Source organism: Pteronotus mesoamericanus, unplaced genomic scaffold, assembly GCF_021234165.1.
Source record: "Pteronotus mesoamericanus isolate MK-2021 breed Mesoamerican mustached bat unplaced genomic scaffold, CSHL_Meso_final contig_182, whole genome shotgun sequence".
NCBI classification, from domain to species: Eukaryota; Metazoa; Chordata; class Mammalia; order Chiroptera; family Mormoopidae; genus Pteronotus; species Pteronotus mesoamericanus.
In genome coordinates, this window is record NW_026555078.1 from 30,356,164 (window position 1) to 30,379,238 (window position 23,075).

General features: G+C 37.3%; 1 protein-coding gene across 1 annotated transcript; it reads right to left on the minus strand.

Moving 5' to 3' along the window:
• Positions 1 to 306: 306 nt before the first annotated feature.
• NAA30 (N-alpha-acetyltransferase 30, NatC catalytic subunit) lies at positions 307 to 22,308 on the minus strand. The gene is made up of 5 exons (XM_054567509.1): positions 22,195 to 22,308; positions 21,181 to 21,922; positions 16,378 to 16,501; positions 14,644 to 14,699; positions 307 to 1,987 (listed from the first exon to the last, which is right to left on the minus strand). The coding sequence occupies exons 2-5, from the start codon at positions 21,919 to 21,921 to the stop codon at positions 1,850 to 1,852; spliced, it is 1,059 nt and encodes a 352-aa protein (XP_054423484.1). The 5' UTR covers position 21,922; positions 22,195 to 22,308; the 3' UTR covers positions 307 to 1,849.
• Between the last annotated feature and the right edge of the window lie 767 nt (positions 22,309 to 23,075).

Below are 23,075 nucleotides of genomic sequence, written 5' to 3' on the forward strand. Positions count from 1 at the left end.
CCTAAATGCTAGAGCCCAAATGAAGTTTGACCACAAACATACTGCAAATGGTTAGCTGGAACGCTAAGTATTGTGTGATCATATTTTTCATGTAACCAATATTCTGCCCATTAAACTTTCAAGAGCAATATAAAATGTAAAGAAAAAGTTTTCTTTAAAAATAAGAAACTATAAATGATCCCACCAGCAAAAAGACTTTATTTTCACCAAATCTGTGTATCTTTATTTTAAAAGTACTTGTTACCATGTTCACTTTCAAGACATTACACTGAGCAAAGAGCAGCTTTCCTTTAAAAAAAAAAAAGACAGCAAACTTTCCTGAAAGGGGGCTTTTACCAACTGTTAATGGAGGTAGGGTTTTTAAAAATACAGTAATTATAGTCATAAAATAAAATTCAAACCAAATCCTAGAGCAGAAGTAAAGCATATCCAAATTAAAGAAAAAAACAAAGATTCCTATAAAACATTTTTCACAGAAAATGATCTTTTTTTTTTCCATGGGTACCTAGGTTTTCCAGTTAAATAAATTATCCATCACAGGTTTCCTGACTCAATTAAAAGCAATTAACTGTAAGACTTGTTACAGTGCACAGACTGGCCAAAACATGGTGTAACTAATGAACATGGTGATGGCTATTGAAAACCCATAAGAATGCATTCCAAAAAAAATTTCCATCTCTCCCTTTTGTTTTTTTAGGAACTAAGCAAAGCTCTCCAAGAATTCGCTCCAATAAGTGGAAAGTATATAAAATCAGTTTAAAGTGGATACAATGCACCTTGAAATTTATTTCTAAGACCAAGAACCAAAAGTGAAACATCTTAAGAAATGAAAGCAATGTGAATCCTAATCAAGTGGGAAAAAAAATTCCAACTACATTGTAAAAGCTGTTCTTCACAGCTTAGCAATAATTTTGATTAAATAAAATCTTATCAGTTTACATTAATTTTCTATTCTTTCCAAAAATTCCCTCACTCTCAAAAAAGAAAAGTGCATCCAAAACCCAGCAATTCCCGGCTCCATCAACTTTTCTCATCCCCTTTGAGCCATTTCTCAAAGATTTTCCAAGTAGATTCAACTTCTTACTTTAAAGTAAACCACACTGTCACTCACCTGGAAAAAGTATCCAAATTATAAAAATCTGAAATAATTTATTATCAAATTTAGAATTTAAATAAAAACAAAGTTTGCTTGCAAAGGCCTTAAAAAAGAAAAGGAAAAGGTAGCATGCATTTAAAAACTAGAGATGAAGACATATACTTATCTATACAGGCACTGGCAGACGCAATTTAATTGTTATCTTTACTCATTGTAAGACACAACCAACCCTAAATTTTTCATTCACTAATCACTGAGGTACCAATATTCAAGAATGGAAAATTTAATATTGAAAAAATAAAACCTAAAATTGAAGCTTTTCCCCCACCCCCTTCAGAAAACTATGGCAGGTTTCATGTGAAATGTTAGAATATGTAAGAGATTTTTACAATCTACGTTGGCTTTTTAAAGGAACAAAAATCATGTTCCACTTACTGGTTCTGTGGTAAAATGATCACTGTGTAAATAACATTATCAGCAGACTTTGCAAATGAACAAACAAATCTTGGCTATCAACTGGCACATCTTGTTGGTACCAAAAAAACTCTTTAAGTTTAAAACAATCTCTTTTAATTCAGAACAAATGCGCCATGCCAAAGTGCAACAAATATTGTGCGACACTCAATGAGACACTGACAGATAAGAACTGCATGGAAATTACTAAATCCACCTGCAAAGCAATTCTGTACAAATTGCATTGCATGCAAAGGTCGATTCTGCGTAGTTGGAAAGTTGTTCCTTGATGTCAGTTTCTCAACGCAGCCACAATTTAAGTCGCAGTGCATCAACTCCATTTAAATAGTATCTGAACAGCCTCTTATCGCGAACAAAACCAAGATTTTCATAAAGTTTCAAAGCAGACTTATTCGTTATTTCTGTTTCCAAAACAACCTTCAAAAAATAAGAAAAACTAAGTTACAATGTTATATATCTGAAACTAATTTATTTCATAATTTGACAAATCACTTATAAACAACAGGTAAATATTTTTAAAAACATATCATAATTGTTTTAAAATTGATGGCAAAACAATAATTATTACTAATATACAGAAAAAACAAAAATAGTCATCAATATTTTAATAGCAATTTTCTTTTTGGGCAAGTAGGGTGGGAACACATGTCTTGTTCTACTGATTTTTGTGATGTTTGGAATTTTTAGTAATGAGGATATATGTTTTATACTAAAACAAAAATAAATTATTTCTATGGGGAGAAAAGTAGTGGGACAAAAAGATAACGAACAGAAAAAAAACAACAATCAATGGTTTAAGAAAATAAGCCACTATTTAAAAGTATTTACATTGACTTCCAACTCCTATATTTTCCTTTGTCTTCATTTAACCTGGTGACAATTACCATCCTTGCCTAGAGTCTAGACCAGAGTCTTCAAGCTACAGCCTTTGGGTTAAATGTGCCTACTGCCTGTTTTTGTAAATAAAGTTTATCGGACCATATCCAACCCCATTTGTTTATAAGAGGTCTATCTATGGCTGTTTTCTCAATTTACATGGACAGAACTGAGTATTTACACCAGAGACCTATGGTTCACAAATCCTTAAATAAAATATTTACTATCCAGCCTTTTGCAGAGAAAATCTGCTGTACCTAGACCAAAGGTATCCAAACTTTAGTGTACCTGGAGGGCTTATTAATATAGATTGCTGAGCCCCGCCCCCAAAATTTCTGAGTAGGTGGACATAAAGGAAAGAACAAACAAATGGGACTTCATCAAAATAAAAAGCTTCTGCATGGCTAAAGAAAACATCAGCAAAATGAAAAGGGAACCAACCATATGGGAAAATATATCTGCCAATGATACTGCGGACAAGGGTTTGATCTCCAAAAAATATAAAGAACTCACACGACGCCACTCCAGGAAGACAAACCATCCAATTAAAAAATGGGCAAAGGACCTGAACAAACAATTCTCCAAGGAGGACAAACAGAGGGCCTAGAGTCATATGAAAGGATGCTCAACATCACTAGCCATCAGAGAGATGCAAATTAAAACCACAATGACATAACACTTCACACCAGTCAGAACAGCCATCATAAACAAATCAACAAGTGCTGGCGAGGTTGTAGAGAAAAGGGAACCCTAGTACACTGATGGTGGGAATGCAGACTGGTACAGCCACTGTGGAAAGAGTTTGGAATTTCCTCAAAAAACTAAAAATGGAACTGCCTTTTGACCCAGCAATTCCACTGCTGGGATTATAACCTAAGAATCCAGAAATATCAATTCAAAAGAACCTATGCACCCCAATGTTCACAGCAGCACAATTTACAATAGCCAAGTGCCGGAAGCAACCTAAATGCCCAACAGTAAATGAGTGGATCAAAAAACTGTGGTACATTCACACAATGGAATACTACACAGCAGAAAGAAAGAAAGAGCTACTACTCTTTCCAAAAGCATGGATGTCTGGAGAGCATGATGCTAAGTGAAATAAGCCAGGCGGTATACACCAATACCATATGATCTCACCTGTCAGTGGAACCTAATCAACAAAACAAACAAGCAAGCAAAATATAACCAGTGACACTGAAATAAAGAACAAAACTGACAGTAACCAGAGGAGAGAGGGGCAGGGGATAAACGGGAAAAAGAAGGAGAAGGGTCATTAAGGAACATGCATAAAGGACCCATGGACAAAGCAAAGGGGGAAAGTGGTGGAAGGAAAATGGAGACAACTATACTTGAACAAAAAAAAAAAAAAAAAAAAAGTGTATATATGTATGTGTGTACAGAGAGAGAGAGAGAGAGAGAGAGAGAGAGAGAGAGAGAGAGAGACTGCTGAGCCCCAGCCCCAAAATTTCTGAGTAGGTTTTGGGTGGGGCGCCAAGAATCTGCATTTTTAAAATTGCCCGATGATGCCGATGCTGTTGGTCAGGGGACTAAATTCTGAGAACCACTATCTAGACATTATAAATATCAACACTTTAAACAGAGAAACACATAAAGTATTAACTTTTTACTGGGTCTTTTTCAGTATTACTGTACCAAAGGCCCTGACATCATAGAACTGATACTTTTGAATATTACATCATTTTCTTTCCTTAATTTATTTCTTTCCCTCCTCTATCAAAACATCATTTATCTCACCCCTCTAACTTTCATATTCACAGCTCTATTTGCTTTTCTATTGATTCTAAATCTACCTCATTGAGAATTAGCAACACAGTGAGCGACAGTTACTGTCTGAATGTCATAACCCTCAGGTGTTTGGAATTGGATTAAAAAAAGGTCAAAACATAATTAAACAGAAGCCCAAGTGAAGCCTTTGCATCTCTTCCTATTCCAGTTCAAGCTATCAAAAAATCTTCCAAGAATTCAAGCAAAAGATGCAAACTACAGAGAAAAGACTGTACCTCACCTCACCTTATACAAAATTGAACTCATGATCAATTCCTCCTTCATAACTCCGTATGTTAGTAATGAGATCTCTATCCCACGAATGCCTCACCCTGAAACTTGAGAGTCACCTTGTAACCTCTTTCCTGTCTATCCTCACACATACATCCAAGCACTGAGTATTTTCAATTTTCTCTCTCTTAAATCTCTCCCAAACTGATCCTCTTTCTATCTCCACTGATACTGCACTCTAGTCCAAGCTGCCATCAACTTTAAGAGCCTCCTAACTCAAAAAGTCTCCCATTCTCTCTAAATAGTGTGATGAATGCTCTTGTTAACTCCCTGCTTGTCCTCAAGATAAAGTCTGTAAATTAAAGATAATCTAAAGAAACCTAAAAGACCAAACAAAATTTGGCCTGTATCTACTCTGACAACTTTACATCTCTCCCTTTGTTCTCCACTATCAACAATAAACTTTCAGTTTCTAGGATCCACCAAGATCTTTCCTACTTTATACCTTTCACACCCTCTGTGTAGAAAGAAAGAATGCTCTTCCTAGCCCCCCCCCCCCCCCGCACCTTGCTTTCAGCCTTAGTTTGTCACTTCCGGACTGAGTGGAATATATCCCTTTTCTCATATTTAACACCACAGCACTCCACGCTGCTCCTTATTCAACTGAACTCTCATTTAACATTTAATGCACTCTCATTAACATAAGGAGTATGTCATCTTGCCTAGCTGGTGAGCCCGATAAGGGCAGTGATCATTGGTACCTCCCTTTACAGCTTTTTCCTCTTTGCCCAACACAATGCCTGACACATAGAAATCTCTTAAATATTTGTTAATTATAATACATATGTTCTCAGCACCTTTTATTATATTACATAAATAATCACATACTAAAAACAAACTTTTAAAAGATCTAAGAACGAGTAATTAATAGTTCAGGATAAAGAGAAAATGTTCCTAAGAAGGTGTGAAATAAAAGTTGTACAACAAACGTTGGTTTAAGAAGGAAAAAAAGTCAACAATTTCTCTCTGCTCTCAAAAAAACAAAATTTAATTTTTGGCAATGTATGCTATCCAACACTCCAGTCTGGTCAATACAAGTTTTCAGTTTTGAACAATTCTCTTGGGTAATTTCTAGAATTCTGTTTTAGGCCAGCACCTAATTACAGATAAAATGTTAAATCAGAGCAATTAATATGAGAAGCAATAAAACTACAACAACACAAAACCCAGAACTGATTTCACAGAAATTAAAAGGTGTGACAGTTTTTAAAAAATAGCTAATATTTATTAAAGGCTTACTAAGTGCTATGTCAAGCATTTTAAGTGAATAATGTCATTTTACATGCATTTGTCATTGTTATTTTCACAATAACCGTATAAATAAATATCATTATCTCCAATTTACAAATAAATGAAACTCAAGGCCAGTCTCTAAATCTGAACTAGAGTTTAGCAGTATCCATTTTTCTATACCTGTCCTGACTATTTTCCCAAGTAAAAACAATGCAGCAAATGGGAGCTCTAACCTACTTAAGAAATGATAAAGGAAATCTAAATCCATGTTCATTAATTTGGCAGTCTAAAATATTCAGAACATCTGTGGCTAACTACGACTACATAAAATACAGAGGTTTTGAATTACATAGAAAAAAAATTACACAAACGGCTAACCTTAGTTATAATGAAAAGATTCTCTTGGCACATTCACATTTAACAAAGAGGTCACGAATTATTTGACATAATGGAAAATGCCAGAAAAACATGACTACTTCTTAATACTTAATCGCTCATATTCTTATATTAAAAGAGAATCTGGGTTTATATTGGAAATTCACTATAAAACTATTCTTTTAGTCCACATCACGAGAGTATTACATAGAAAGCCAACGGATAATGAGGTTATTTTGGTTCTAAAGAAACTTGGCAAAGCTGAATTCTACTTAACAGAAAAAAAGGATTATAGTGAAGTTCCACGAATTCTCTTAGCAACAAACCATTGTTAGACTAGGCCAAACCATTACAGTTTAGAAAGTCTTTTTTAATATATAGGCTAGAAGCCTAGGGGAGGACAGGCTTCTTCACTGCTAGAACCTAAACACTAGTTCACTGTCTGGCACCTCACAGGCTACTTAGACTAATATTGATGAAAAACACCTTTATTGCTTGCTCTTCATAGTATCCCTGTAACAGCATTACCATCATATTGCACAGACGAAGAGACAGGCCATATAAAGTTCAATGACTTGCCTACAACCACACAACTATACTAAGTGACAGAAGGTAGATCTGGAAGCCAGGCTTCTCTACTCAGATCTTTAATTAGGTTAAACTCAACCAAAAATTCTTACAACTTAACTCCATTTTACTCTGTTCTTTACCTAGCAGCTTCAGTCTCATAGCCCAAAATACGTTTCCAGTTAAACAAAAAATGTTAAACATGCAATTATTAAACACAAAAACATTAAAAGTCATCTTGTACACTATAATAAGATGTATAATATTAACATGTTAACAGGTTATTTAAATAAATTAGGCCGCTAGTGGTGGGAATGTGAACTGGTACAGCTTTTATGGAAAATAGTACGGAGGCTCCTGAAAAAATTAAAAAGAAAACTATCAAATGATCCAGCAATCCCACTTCTAGGTATATACTTATATATCCAAAGGAACTGAAATGAGAATCTGAAATCACTATCTGCACTCCTATGTTCATTTTATAGCATTATTCACAACAGCCAAAATTATGAAAATAACTTAAATATCCATCAAGATATGAATGGATTAAAAAAAGTGGGATATATACATATACCCTACAATATTTTTTAGCCTTAAAAAAGAGAAATCCTGACACTGTGTCAACATGAGTGAACCTAGAGGACATTATGCTAAGTGAAATATATTAGACATAAAAAGACAAGCACTGCATGATCTCACTTATAGTTGAAACTGAAATGGTCAATCTTATAGAAGCAGAGAGTAGAATGGTAGTTGCCAGAAGCTCAGGGGAGGGGGAAATGGAAGATGTCAACTAAAAATGTTTTAAGATCACATAAAGCACACTTCCACTGCCTTAAGTTTTGATTCCAGTGCATCCTTATCATGTAAATTACTACTGAGTGTTAATATCATATAATCATACCTTAAGTCTAAAAATAATTTTAAAATTTAAATTTCCAGAGGTGAGATTTCAGACATATCTATAGATCAAAAAATAAAGCACTGTTTTGTGCTGTTCAATCACTTGCTCCATTCTAAATCATTTCATAAAAAGGATGTAAGACTACATGGCCACCCTGCAAGTTCATCATTTTAGGTACACAAGACCTACTTTAAAAATTACGGTACATTTTAGAAAACTCATTCATGCTATTTGTGTATGTTTTTCTTATTACTTCCCCTAATGTAAAACAAACCCAAGATGCTTGTTCTAGAAGCTACCACAAGTCTGTCAGCCAGAAAATGGGATGTAACCAAATTTAAGCTAGATCAGCAATATGGGTAATGTATTTCTTATTCATGAAGCAATGAATCCATCTGTTCCTTTTTTTGATGCTTTAACTTTTTAGTCAGCTCAAACTATATAAAAATGAGAAGATCTTTAGCTAGTAAGTTGTTTTAACATGTCTAATTCTGATATAAAAAGTTAGGAAAAGTCATAGTAAGGAAAAATAAAAATATATGGAGAGCGGATCATTATTATTTGGGCAAAAATCTAATCCACTATATATACACATATATTTCAACTCTATGATTACTAACTTCGGTTTAACTTACTCTGAATTTATCTTAAAATGACAAGCGGCAACCAAAAGCAATATAAATACAACTCAAGGTCACAAATTCTAGAAACAGAATAGAAAGTAAAAATTGCCTGGATGGGCAAGGGAAGGCTTCATAAAAGTTTCTAAATGTATCTGTTAAATAGGTTCATATGTTTTAAAGTATCTATTTTTGTAAGAATTAAAAAAAAAAACCCCTGCATCACAGCCTAAGTAGTAGAAAATGTAATTTAAAATCCTTCTCAAATATCTTTCTGATAATTTATTAAAATTCCTTAACACTTTAAAAGAAAGGAAGGTTGATCTAAGTTAAAATCACTTGTTGACTGTTTTATAATTGGTCACTATATTCTTAGAGAATTATAATTTCTAAGCTTTCTTCAAAACAATAAATTATATACCAGATTGTTTTTACATATAACATTGCTTTTACCAAAAGGTATTTTAACAACTTAGTTAACCCTGAAGATACATTTTTTTCATCTTTCTATGCACGAAAATAAGGCAACTGCTATTCCTAGAAAGTAGGTGCAGTAAGATATCAGAAACAAAGAACTAATCATTCAACAAAGACTGGTTCAACGAAGTACATCTAAGAACCATGTACTCTGTCATAAATGCCACACTAAGAATACAGTAATAGACAAGAAAAAGCATCTCTGCTCCCTTAGCTGCTAAGACACCGACTCTGTACAAGAAAATTTAGGCCAATTACAGTAGTCCTCCCTTATCTGTGGGGGATATGTTCCAAGACTACTAGTGGATGCCTGAAACCATGGGCAGTCCCCAACCCTACATACACTATGTTTTTTCCTATATATACATACATATGATAAAGTTTAAATTATAAGTTAGGCAATTTCACAGGTAGAAGATTTTTTCTTATAAAGAGATCCTAGCAACCTCAACATACAATTTTTAAGTTGAGAACTTTCAACTTTTCCTTAAAGGGAACACTTTATGGCTTCTCTTTGGCATACGTAAATTGCCATCATGCCACTCTTGCACTTTGAGGCCATTATTAAGTAAAATAAGGGTTACTTTAATACAAGCCCAGCAATACTGCAACAGTTGATCTAATAACCAACATGGCTACTAAATGACTAAAGGGCGGGTAACATATACTGTGTGAATACACTGGACAAAGGGATGATTCAAATGGAGCAGTACATCATTGGTGTGAGATTTCAACATGCTACGCAGAACTGCAGGCAAATTAAAACTTATGAATTGTTTATTTCTAGAATTTTCCAATTAATATTTTCAGATCATAGTTGACTGCAGGTAACTGAAACCAGAAGGCAAAACTGTAGATAGTGGGGATGACTGTATTACAAAAAAGAAAGTCAAGAATATCGGAGAAGGTGCAGTGGGCTGTGTATAGAAGGATTAAAATGAAGCAGTTGTTGATATTTGAATTGGGTATTAAAGACTGAGAAGTATTTTAATAAGCAGAGGACTGAGAAGCTACTAGTCAAGCAAATAATCAGTTAGAAAGTAGTTACAAAGGAGTAAAGGAGGAACAAACCAAACTAAATGGGATGAAATGGCAATATAAAGTGGACCCAACACACACTACTACCAAAAACTAAAAGAAAAGATGTCTGGCCAAGATGGCGCATAGGTAAAAAACACGGCTCACCTCCTCGCAACAGCCACATCTAAATTACAACTAAAATACAGAACAAACATCATTAAGAACTGGCAGAAATCGAGTTGAATGAAGTCTGACAACTACCAAATTAAAGGAACCACATCCATCCAGACTGGTAGGAGGGGTAGAGACACAGAACAGCCAGTCCCACATCCATGTGTGGTGGATAAAAATTTGGGAGGGTATCTTGGGAACGAGGACTCCCAGCCCCGCACCAGGCCCCCAGCCTAGGGTTCCAGTGCCAGGAAGATAAGTCCCCACAGCTTCTGGCTACAAAAATCAGTAGGGACTGAGTTGGTGGAACTGCTGGAGTCCCAAGCAGTTCCCCTTAAAAAACCCACATGGGCTTACTCAGACTCACTCTCTCTGAGCTCCAGCACCAAGGTAGCAGCTTGAAAGGCACCAGTAGCATACAGGGAGGGACTGAAGTGTCTGGCATCAAGACAAAAGCTTGAGGACAGCTTTCTCCCAGTCAGAAAGGTGGGCAGAAGCCACACTACCTTCCTTTTCAGAACCCTCCCCACACAGAGCCACAGAGCCACAGAGCCACAGAGCTGGCAGGTAGGGGTTTGGAGGAGGCCATATCTAAGACTACATCAACCTGGTTAACACTGTTTGCCCTGCCCTGGAAATCCCCTGAGACTCCATCCCACCCCACCTATGGGCCCACCCAAGCTTTTCCATATGAATGGCTGGTCTTGGGGCTCATGCTTCACAACTTCCTAAATCCTGTCAAACAAGCAGCAGGTAGCCTCAGTGAGCCCCCAACCCCCATACCTCTTATGTGGCCCCAGGCCTGGCACTAGCAGTAGCCAGCCTAGATTCCCTAGCTTGTCTTTGCCTTGGAATCTCCGAGCCCAGCACAAGTAGCAGCCATCTCAGACTGCTGTATAGCTCTGGCAGGGCGGCTCTAGGCAAAACACAGGTGGGGGCTGACCTTGGCCCGCACCACCCAGGAAAACACCAAAGCTTGTGCACCCAGTGGACAGCTACAGACCACACTGGGGCACCAACACTCTGCCCTGCACAAGTGATCCTCCACAGAGGGCAAAGGTTGGTGGTCAGTGATCACAGCCAGTCCTTGCAGCAGACTGGCCTGAGTAAATCTCTCCCACTGACCTGCTGACAGCAATCAAGGCTCAACTACAAGAGGAGGGTGTACTCAGCCCACACAAAGGGCACACCTCGAATACTCAGCTGCAGTGATACAGGAGTGCCTCTGGACTGTATAGGACACCTACTACACTAGGCCACACTACCAAGACAGAGAGTCAGAGCAGCTCTACCTAATACATAAAAACCAATATAGGGAGGCTATCAAAACGAGGAGCCAAAGAAACATGGCCCAAATGAAAAAACAGATCAAAACTCCAAAAAAAAAAAAAAAAAAAAAAAAAGAACTACACAAAATGAAGATAAACAATCAATCAGATGCAGAGTTCAAAACACTGGTTATAAGGATGCTTAAGGAACTTATTGAGGACCTCAACAGCATAAAAATGATACAATAAAAAACAAATGATATACTAAGTGAAATAAAGAACAATTTACAGGGTAACAACAGTAGAGTGAACAAAGCTGAAAATCAAATCAATGATTTGGAACATAAGGAAGCAAAAAACAACCAGTAAGAACAACAAGAAGAAAAGAGGATACAAACAAAATGAAAATAGTATAAGCAGCCTCTGGGACAACAGCCTCTGGGACAACTTCAAGAGTTCCAATATTTGTATCACATGGGTGCCAGAAGGAATAAAGAGTGAGCAAGAAATTGGAAATATACTTGAAAAAATAATGAAAGAAAACTCCCTAATTTGGTGAAGGAAATAGACATGCAAGGCCAGGAAGCACAGAGAATGCCAAACAAGGTGATGCCAAGAGGCTGATTCCAAGACACATCATAATTAAAATGCCAAAGGTTAAAGATAAAGAAAGAATCTTAAAAGCAGCAAGAGAAATAGTTAGTTACCAACAAGGGAATTCCCATAAGACTGTCAGCTGATTTCTCAAAAGAAACTTTGCAGGCTGGAAGGGACTGGCAAGAAATATTCAAAGTCATGAAAAGCAGGGACCTATAGCCAAGCTTGTTCTACCCAGCAAAGCTATCATTTAGAATTTAAGAGCAGATAAAGAGTTTCCCAGGCAAGAAAAAACTAAAGAAATTCATCATCACCAAGCCATTATTTATGAAATGTTAAAGGGACTTATTTACGAAAAAGAACATCGAAACTATGAACAATAAAACAGCAATAAATACGTATCTATCAATAATTGAATCTAAAAAAAAACCCAAACCTAAGCAAACAAAAACAACAGAGACAGAATCATGGATACAGATGAGAGTGTTTTGATTATTGCCCAATGTGAGGGAGTGTGGGGGAATGGATGAAGAGTAGAGATATTTAGAAGTATAAATAGGTAGTCACAGAATAGCCATGAGGATGTAAAGTACTGTATAGGAAACAGAATAGCCAAAGAACTTAGAGGTATGACCTGTGGAGATGGACAATGGTGTGCGGACTGTCTGAGGGAGTAAGGGGTGCAAGGTGGAGGGGGGCAAAGGGGAAAAAATTGGGACAACTGTAATAGAATAAAATATAACTGAAATTAAAAAAGTTAAAAGGAAAAAAGGGATAGAAGAGTTTGTTGCTATAGTTTAAAACTTAATGAAAAAGAAAGCAAAACCCTTATAAAGAGTAAATTTGAGAGTTTTATCCCTTCATACAGCAAATCCTTTATCTGAACATTACTTTAAACCATGAAAGAGTTCTCTAATCCAGAGGCAGAGCTATTTACACTGCAAAAACCATCCATTTAAAACCATACAACTAGAATTCATGAAACTATTCGCATTTCAGTTTAAGATTAAATACTGCTGTTTCAAGAGTAAGAAATACAAATCAGAATTAAGTGTTTAGGCCCACATGAAAAAACTATTTCTACCACAAAATTTATCACTAATTTAGGATTTAACCTTGAGCTAAACCAATACAACCAAAATCTCCCTATCATTCCTCCCACTTTCGAAAAAAACAAATACTGTTTAAATATTTGGTCAGTTAAGTAAAGTTTGTCTCATAGGTATTTGACTAGGATAACTCAGAAAATGCTTAACCATAAGGAACATAATACTCCCCGCTCATAGCATCCCTGTTCACTGGAAACTACTCTACCCAAGAGCAGTAAAGAACCAAAACATGGTCTCAAGATACCAAAGTTTCTCCAAAGCAATATGCTACCTTTGTAAAGCCTACATTCTTTTCAATGAGCTGTTTAAGCCAGTGTGTGACTATGGCCCAAACACACAGACTTCTACTCATAAATGTACGCAAACTTTAGTTTACCAGCCATGGAAATTATCAAGGTCACTGTACCTTTTACTTTTAGATATTAAAAGCTGCAAACAATATGAGATCCTCCACCATGTGTAACTATCTCATTTGGAGTAAAATTAAATATCCTTAAATCCCAGGACTTCTCTGTGCTGCTTAGTGTGTCTGTAGGCCTTCACACACAACCACCATTTAGTGTAATCTGTCAGAATACAAACTACTGTGAACAAAAAGCATGAGAATACTCTGTGGTAATCTCTATATTTTGACATGGAAATGTGTTCATGAGTTATTGTTAAGTGGAAAAAATATTACAGAATGATTATGATTTGATTTTTATAAGAAAATATTACACACTTGTATACAGGTGTGCTTAGAAAATGAGAAAATGCATATCAAAAGATTATTAATAGTTTTAAGTGGAAAAATGAATGAATGAAGAGTTGAAGAGCATGAGGACAATAAGAGACTTTATACAAAAAACTGCACACACACACACACAAAATGGTTAAGGATTGTGTCAAGATTTTGTACAAAAAAAAAACTTTAGAAAACTTTGGTTACTAATAAGTAACCAAGACAACTTACTTACTAAGGTCAGTCTGTTGGGAAAAAAATACCCAATTAAGTATTTTGTGAACTTTCTAAAGCACATTTACTCTCCACTAATAAAGACAACTGCTACTTGTATTGCTTATAATGTTACTATACATAAAATGCAACTTTGTTCTTTCTCAGTCATCATTGCTATATAGACATCTATACTTCCCCTAATTTATACTTATTCCTTCCCAAATTATTCAATAGTAAAGCTCAACATTCCCAACCATCACAATAATTTACTGAACATCTAACATGTTTAAGCCCAGGGCTATAGCATATAAAGAAATTATACCTGCCATCAGGCCTTACAAACAAGCTGAAAAGAGCTCTACATTTAAAAAATGGTTGTCTTCCCCCACCATGCATTATCATTATTCAATGCTGAGCTATGTTTTTCAACATATGAGGTGCCAGCCAACAGTTTTTTTAAAAAGTTTTACTTAGAGAGAAGCTAAGGCTTATATGCAAGTAAATTATAATAAGGTTTCCAAAAAAAGCTATCTTAAATAAGTGATTACAAGTCTTCTGAATACCAATTCCTCTGAAGAGCAATTATTTACTGAAAATGTCTAAGATTTCACCTTTACATTTTGACACAGAACAAATTTTAGCTCCCATTACCATCTTAAAATTTATTCTAGGTCACAAAATTCATTGTGTTTAAATAATATATAATTTTACTACAAGCTGTATTTGTATAGCAAAAGTGTGCAATAAAATCTGCAGCACACTTATTATGGGCCATTTGTAAAAAATATCCAGTAGAATACTGCCCGGGATAAAACGTCTTAAACATTTAGCAAGACTTACCTCATCACAGTCTCCTTCAACCATGGCATATATAGCTTTCTTAACCAAGTTAGTACCTAGAACATAGATCTGAGTATTAATGACGGAAAAATATAATTAGCTTCCTAAAGATATCTAAATTATAATATCATAATCGGCACAGAAATGTTGAATGCTGAGTTCTACCTTGAATGCTGGTACACAGATTATCTCAATTAAAGTGAGAAAAATTTTAGATTTAAAATGAGAGGCCAACAGAACCTTAACATAACAATATAAGTTTCTTCTTGAAAGACTCGAGTCCTGATGTACTCCTTTTTCTCAGGTGTAATCATGTACTCCAAGCAGGAGTTAGTGCTATTTTGTTTGAAGGGAAAAGGGAAAAAAGACAAGACAAGATAGAGTATGGCCGAGCAACTAGGAACTTCTTGAGCTTGGCCAGGACTTACTACACGATCCTTGAACCAATCTTGCCAAAGATCACTCCAGACTTGCTGTGACTTAAAGTGGGCCCAAGACACTGAGTTGGTTCCTACAAACCTTACAATGAGCTTGGGCATACTAAAGTCTGGCATTTCCAAGCACTCCCAAATGACATTAGGGATGTTTGCAAATGTCTAGCAAAACATATCCTAGTTTAGAGTCAGATATATTTGGTACATAAAGGGAAAGTAACTGCCAAATGTGATTTTAAGAGAAGAAATCCAAATTTCATAAGAAATCTCTTAATTCTCTAAACATGAGCAAACATGTACTATATGGGCCAAACAAAATGTCTGAGGGCTAGGATACAACCCTCCAGCTACTGGCTTCTGCCCTTTGAAATAGCCAACTGCCTATCATTTGCCATTAGTTTTTATCAGCTCTTTATAATGCATTAATGTCTCAAACTTGGCTTATATAACACACCTGATTCATTAAAAATCTTAGTGGTAAACTGTAACATTGCAATTTGATTAAACCTAATGTATTAAGTAAGCCTATTCATAATAATTTCTCATGATATCTAAGATTCTGCCTTAAATGAGACAACAACACTAATATTTGGGGAAAAACAAAACAAGTGACAAAACTGCTAGTAATTAAATACTGCAGGCACCAAATATTCTTTCATGAATACTTAGTTTCAGTAGATCCCATAATATGACATACTCAGACAACTGCTTGTCTACCCGATCTTCCATCTGGAACAAAGAGCCAGTAGTTCCTAAACGCTAGGACAGGTTTACATCACTGTCGCCTGAGGAAGCTTCAGCCCTGCTTCTAACAAGACAAACAAGATTCTCAAGGGAGAGACTGAAGTATTTGTTTTTAAACTACCCAGATGATTCTACTGGCCATTATAAGATTATCTGAAAAATGCCAAAAAAAGGAAGACCCAAGAAAGAGATGATTGGGAATAGTAAGAATTCTTTTTCCTGGTCTTCCCTGAATTGTTAATTTAATGTTTGATAACCAGTGCTAAATAATGGTAACAATTTCTCCATAATTTTGCCTTGACTGAGGTTCTCTTCACCCAAGTATACACAGCTGCTTCAGGGCTATGATCAAGTGCCCAAATAACGCTATCAAAAACTGCAGTACTTAGTATAACAAAGCATTTTGAACATAAAAAAATGTTTGGAGGTTAAAAAAGAAAAAAGGTCACCAGCAAACAAAACAAGACCAGAGGCATGGATACATGGAACAGACTGACAGATCTGACAAAGAAAAATAACTTAATGCATTCTTTTAGTGACATAATGTTTTTCTTACCAATGCCATTTCTCCTGTATTTGGAATCCACAGCTAACATGGCTATATAACCTCTGCGGAACATCTTTTTGTGCATGTCCAGCTTGCAAACGATGGCACCTACACACTCCTCCCCTACCATGGCCTTAAAAATAAACAAACAGTTATGAAGAATATACTGCTATCAGGTACTGCACACAGGGAAACAGCAACCAACTACAGGTGAGCATTACTGAGGAAGAAATAATGAGAATTCTAGTGAGAACAGAAGTTTCAGAACTCTAAATTCCACAGCTCCTTCAAATGTTCCAGTTTAAAATCTTTCAGTAGTCTTTAGAACATGAATTTCTTATGCTTATTATCAAAGCATAGGGGGGAAAAGCAAGAATCCCACAAGTTAAACATTTGAGTGTTTTATAAAAGATTTCTAATTATAATTAGCTTTATAAGAGGTTTATAATTGTAATTATTTGCAATAAAGACCGACATAGTCAAGATTTGAGAAAGGGAGAATATGTAAAAATAGTTCCTTAAAAATTCTATTCATTAGGATATGGTAAAATATTGCGAAACTTGCTTATTGGCAGAGTATCATTTTAATTATAATAAATTTAATTATATTTAAATTTAATTATAATAAAGCTTTGGTAAAAGACATGATATTTATACTTGAATAGTAGAGTTTGAGCAGGGGAAAAAAAATGTAAAAAATTTTCAGAAAAAGAATTGTTTTATGGTATTCCTTGGATCCTAATCAAAAGTTTTTTATTATTGAAGTACTACAAAGATTAGAGATACAATGGTCTCATTTTTAGGACACTCTTGGCAGTGTGAATCATTGTCATAAAGCTCATAAAATATCTAGAACTTAATATCAGAGCTTAACAAAAATGTACAGCTTTCCAGAGTCATTACGATTTCCAGTGGCACCACTTGATAATGTTTTTCAAAAATTCCATCACTGATAGAAAGTATGAATAACACTGTATTCTGGTAAATGTAAATAGGGTAGTAGCTCGAACTGTTTAATAATGTGTCAGCCAGAAATACTTATTTGCTGTAAAGAGCCCACATTTTAAAAAAATAATAAAACTTCACATCTCTTAATAAAGTTGACTTTTCAGAAGAAACTATTTCAACAACAACAAACAGGAATGGGTTAAAAAATTATTAATTAGAACTCAATTTATACTTCTTAATACCTATTTTACTTTCAATTTGTTGTGAGATTAAGTTCATCATTTTATAAAATGCATTAAAAGCCCTTTTCTTAAAAAAAAACTGTGGAGAAATCTTTTAGGCAAGATAATTTTATTCCATTTCTTGCAAACCTCAACCTCAACTAGATCAGGAAAGTCCTTTTGAAGGAATATTAAATTCAACAATCCGCACTAATTAATTTGTTTTATCACACAATCCACAACTATTTTGGGACAACAAACCTCTAAAATTTCCATTTTCAATCATGATAAATCAATCTGGTGCTTTCAAAATCTTTTGAAAACTTAAATTTCTTTCTGTATTAAGACCTGAAATATATACAAAAGTTGTTTGGCTGAACAACTCTGACAACATTTTCTGGTATGAAAACTCACTTCAAAAATATGTGTTATGGTTGTGTGAGCATGTGTACATGTCACAGACAAATAATACATTAAAAAAATTTCCCTCACTAGCTAGGGAAAATGGAAATCTATATAAATCTATAACATGAAACTGCAGAAGAGCTGTTCTTCAGTTAATAAACCACCCAAAAGAGGAAAAATTAAAACTACTAGATACAATACAGCTGGACAATATTTTCAAATCAGATAGAAACTGCAAATCATTGTCCTTCGACCAAGGAAGTAAAAGGCAAACAAAGCATATTAGTTCCCTCTTGGACTAAATTCATTTCTTCCTAATTAAAAATCTGTAGGAGCAAAACCCAAGTTATACACATCATTTAAAAATAAAAGTCCAATATACAAAATATTATTAACAGAATGTTGGTAGAGAGGAAGCTCAATGCTATTTTTTTCCCGATAAATTGCTGATGAATATATGCTTACAAGAATCACTAAACTACTTGTTAATTTTTCCAAAAAGCCTCTGTACATACATTTGGAACTCATGCTATTAAATGTGTTCTTTTTTCAGATGGGAACTGAAAAATTCCTAGCAAGATTAAGACAAACTCTATAAAGGCCAAAGGTTTATCAATCAATAGTACTTGAAAAATATAAATTGTGTGAATTGGAGATTCCTAAATTCCAGAACACTAAAAATAGGAAAGAAGGGTTTCCAGAGGAAGCCGGAAAGTTAAGTTTAGAACAAATAAATGGAAGTACTATACATCACTGGTAATAAGTTTAAGAAGCTCAAAAACACATCTACAATTGAAAATACCATGAACTCAAAAAGATGTAGTGAGAAATTAGTTAGGTACATGGTAATTGACAGTGCCTCCCATTTGTATAATACTCTACATTCACATGTTACAATTATTAGGAAGAATCATAACAAAATGTCATTCTGTTAGTCAAATATAATCAAGTATTGGCAATTTTCTAAGGTTCAACCTCATTTATTCCATAAGATCCATTACAGGTTACTCATGAAAACGAGAAACAGTTTGGAGATTTCTAATTACTGAGATTGATGTTGGTAAGGACAATCTGTCCCTCGAAGTATAACTTGTGACAGTCATCTTCGCTGAATGTGTCAAGGTTATGTCATTTTTCAGGTTCTTGTTTCCATGAGACCAGGAGATAGGTTCTAGTTTTACCTCTCTGCCACTAAATATCTATAGATTTAAACATTGTAAAGTCACTCTGGTCCTTAATTTTTTTTGTTAAAAAAATTAAGTTGAGCTAGTTTATCTCTAGGGTCCTTTACAGTTCTAAAATGATATGATTTAAAATAAACATACCCACTTAAATTTCTTTTAATTATAGGAAATTCAAAACTTTAAAATGCCAGTATAAAGGCCCCAGAACTATATGGCCTCTAATTGTTTAGCTATTGTTTTATGTTCCTTACCACTAGATAGTATTTGCACTAGTAAACCATATGTATATGTCAACTGCTTGTGCATATCTCCATTTCTATATATCCAGAATTTAATGTTAAACTGACCCGTAAGGGCTAAAGCACAAATTAACTGGTAAACTGGTAGGAGTCTACATAAAATCAAAATTAAAGTTTACTAATATTAAATTTATCAGAGTCTAAAATGGCAAAGAAGTTGAGAGAGGCCAGGTTATGATCAGAACTCAAAAGCTGACTAAATATCATATACAAGGGTGGGCAAAAGTAGGTTTACAGTTGTTCGTATAAAAAATAATGCATTAATAAATAACAAGAATAAACTGTTTCACATACCCACACTGTAAACCTATTTTTGCCCACCCCTGTATATACCCAACTGTTTTCTGAAATTAACAGAAATACATATACTATTTCAATTTAAAGTGTAACTCAATTGTACACTTCTGTGGGTTAATTTACAGTTAAATAAATCTACCATTTTTAGCAATTACAATGGCATTTGATATGACATTTATAACAGTGCCAAAAAATCATTTTCCCATTTTTTGATACAATGGTTAGAATCCTAAGAGGAGTTTCGTAGAATATAAACTAGTTCCCACAATTAAAACAAACGTACTAAAATTTAGTAAACACAGAAAATAGAACTATTATTATTTACAATACTGTGGATGTATTTTCAGATTATCATGAAGCTATAAAATCAAAATGATGGATTTCTGAAGTATTAAAACATCTTGCAGGGAATTACCAAGTGCAACTAAATGTTGAAACAATAAATAATGGTAGTGGCTTTTCTCTTACATATCATAAAATACTCCTTAAAAGCATGTTGCCTTTCAGTAAAATTCAGTGGAAACATCATGCTGTGAGCACACGATACAAAGCATATACCTGCAGTTAATATTTAAAGGAAAGGTTTCAAACAGAATGAAATTGGTCAATACAAATGGAAAGAAACTACTATGTAAAGTTTTAAAAACTTGTTCAGCTTATTTGTAGCCAGGTCTTTTTAGCCTACATACAAATAAAAAAATTTCTGTCAATTATACTTAACACAAGTCAGTGTTACTACTAGTACTTAGGCGTATCTATGACCAGTTCCTTAAAAAAAAAAAAAAAAAAAAGAAAGTTAGTAACCATTTCACACTCAGTTTCCTACATTTCACAAAAAGGTATTTTGTTCAAGGTTCAGTTTTTCAGCCCCCAGAAGTGTGAATAGCGCCTTCTGCAATCAAGCATCAGAAAGCAGGCTGGCTACAATTGTTAATTGTCCTGTTGAAGTAAAAAGGAAACAATCTCCATAATTATAGAATATGCCTGTAAGATTTAATTCTCCAACGTGGCCACAGTAAGTTTACTGACAATCATGTTCACCAAAACATGTTTATGCATACACTCTTCCCTGATTATAGCTGTAATTGAGAGATTAATAAGGTCTGCAACCGAACAGAATCATGTTCAAATTAAATGATTGCAAAGTACTCTGAGAATGAGGGAGGGTAATTAAAGAGGTTAAACATTATCATAAGCTAATGCAAACAGGATACAAGACCCCCACACGCAACGTACAGGCTTGTTGCATTTACATCAGTATCGAGTTAACCGGGATCACGAAGTCTTACCTTCAGAAGTTTCATTAAATGCTTAGGAGCGCGCGCGCGCACTTTACATCACGTAAGGTACTATGAAAGGCAGGGCAGATCCACTGCCACTCTCTGCCCTCACACTCCCTGCCCCGCACGGCCTGGGTCTCTCTGCTGGGTTCACCCTCTTTTCATTCCATCCACTTACCAAGAAACATAGCTGTGGCCAGTTGTGGATAAAATATCTATAGGTATAAATGGAGTAGGGTTCAGACAGATCTTTGGTGATCAGTCTCATGATATCGGGCATTTGTAGCTCGGATTCGTATCGGACATAACGTATCGTCCGATCCTCCCCAGGCTCAACCTCCCTGCCTGAGGGGCTTCTTAAACTGCAGCCGGCGGTCAGGGACGAAGACAGCAGCCGCACCTGCTCGTCCTCCTCCTCCTCCTGCTCGGTGCCCTCCGCCAGTCCATTGCGGGCCGCCGCTGCCTCTGCGGGGCTGGGGAGCGCAGTTCTTGCGTTACTGGGGAGGCAGTGAGGGGGACTCTCGCCCGAGTGTACCCCGGATCCTTTTGTTGCAGTCGCTCTGGGGCCCCCGTCAGGGGTGGCCGCGGTCGTGGCCGCTTCGGCCGCGCTTAAAACCTTGCTCTTGAGAGAGGCGGCCGCTCGGAGGTGCCGCAGTTCGGGGCTAATCAGTCCGTTGAGCTGCAGCTGCTCCTGCGGCGGCTGAGGGCACCGGAGGCACGGACGCCCCTTGGCCGCCGCCTCGCTGCCCGCCGCACTCCTGCCGCTGCCGCCTTCGTGCTCCTCGTCGTCCTCCTCGTCCTCGCTGCAGCAGACGAGGGCGGCCCCGGCCGGGAAGGGACAGCGGGGCTCAGCCACCGCCGAGGCCGGAGGTGCCGGTGGTGGGAGGAGGCTGCTAGGCCCAGGCGGTACCTCCGCCATCCTAAAGGCGACACAAACCGAGAGCGGAGGCCATGAGACCCGGCCGACTAGCGCGGAGCAAAGGGGGCAGCGGGCGGGGGACGGCGGACGCGGGGGAAACAAAGGCAGAAACCGTCCCTCACCTACGCGTCCCCCCAATTCCGCGACTCCCCCCCACCCCCTCACGCTCTTCAGCGCCGCCCAGCTGCTCAGCCGGCCACCGTCCCCGTCTGCCCGGGCCCATCCGCCAGCCCTGTCACCGTTTCCCCTCCCTGTCCCCTCCGCGAGGCTCACCCGGCACAGGTCCCCGCCGCCACTGCCGCCACTCCTCTTTCTCCTCAGCCGCTGCCGCCGCCTCCTTCACCGCCGCGGCCGCCTCCACCGCCAAGGCTCACACTCAGCCGCCGTCGCCGTAAAGCGCCTCGGCTGTTACCCCGGGTAAAGTTTCCTGGGCCTGGCTTTACGACACTTCCCTGCCTGCCGGCTGCCGGGGCCAAGGGAAAGGGGCGTGGAGGGAGGTGACCTGTGGAGGGGCGGTGCCGAAGGTGTCTCCTGCGGGCTTCGGGAGAGGCGCGAGCTACTGGGTGGGGCTATGGGGCGGGGAAGTTGCTGAGGGCTCTGGAGTAACTTGCTCGCAACCCGCTCTCTCCGGCTTTGGGGCTCCTCAGCCCTCGGAGTTGGCAACGCGGTGCCGGAGAGGGATGGACCGAACGGGCGCTCCTTGTTCCAAGCCCGTCGCCCCCACGGAGCTGCCGCGAAGCCAGCACGCTCGGGGCCTGTCGATCCCGCCATATACAAGACTCCTAAAAATGCTTTTGCTCAGCTGTACCTCGTTTAATGTTTGCCCTGCGGAGGGCGGGGGGGCGGGGAGTGAGGGGGACGGTTACCCTAGTCTCTTAAACATGGAACAAATCGGGGGAAATCGAAAAGGAGAGCAAGTTGAAATATGACTTATGTTTAACTAGACTTTGCCCCTTTAAGGCTAGAGAAGGCGGACAGGTAGCCTTCTTCCTCTATAAGGATATCCCCCTTCACCCCGCCCAGGAAAATTGGAGGTAACTGTGATTTACAGGTATTGGGCTGCAGCAAACACGCCTGGGGGATGGAAGAGAGTGGCAAAGACTGAAAAGCACACTCCAATGCAATATACAGATCATGCACCATATAAACATACA

Coding starts and splice junctions, on each gene's coding strand:
- NAA30 (XM_054567509.1), bottom strand. CDS start 21,921: ATGGCGGAGGTACCGCCTGGGCCTAGCAGCCTCCTCCCACCACCGGCA. Junction 14,700..16,377: donor ATACAGGAGAAATGGCATTG/GTAAGAAAAACA, acceptor TCTATGTTCTAG/GTACTAACTTGGTTAAGAAA. Junction 1,988..14,643: donor TTGAAGGAGACTGTGATGAG/GTAAGTCTTGCT, acceptor TATTTTTTGAAG/GTTGTTTTGGAAACAGAAAT.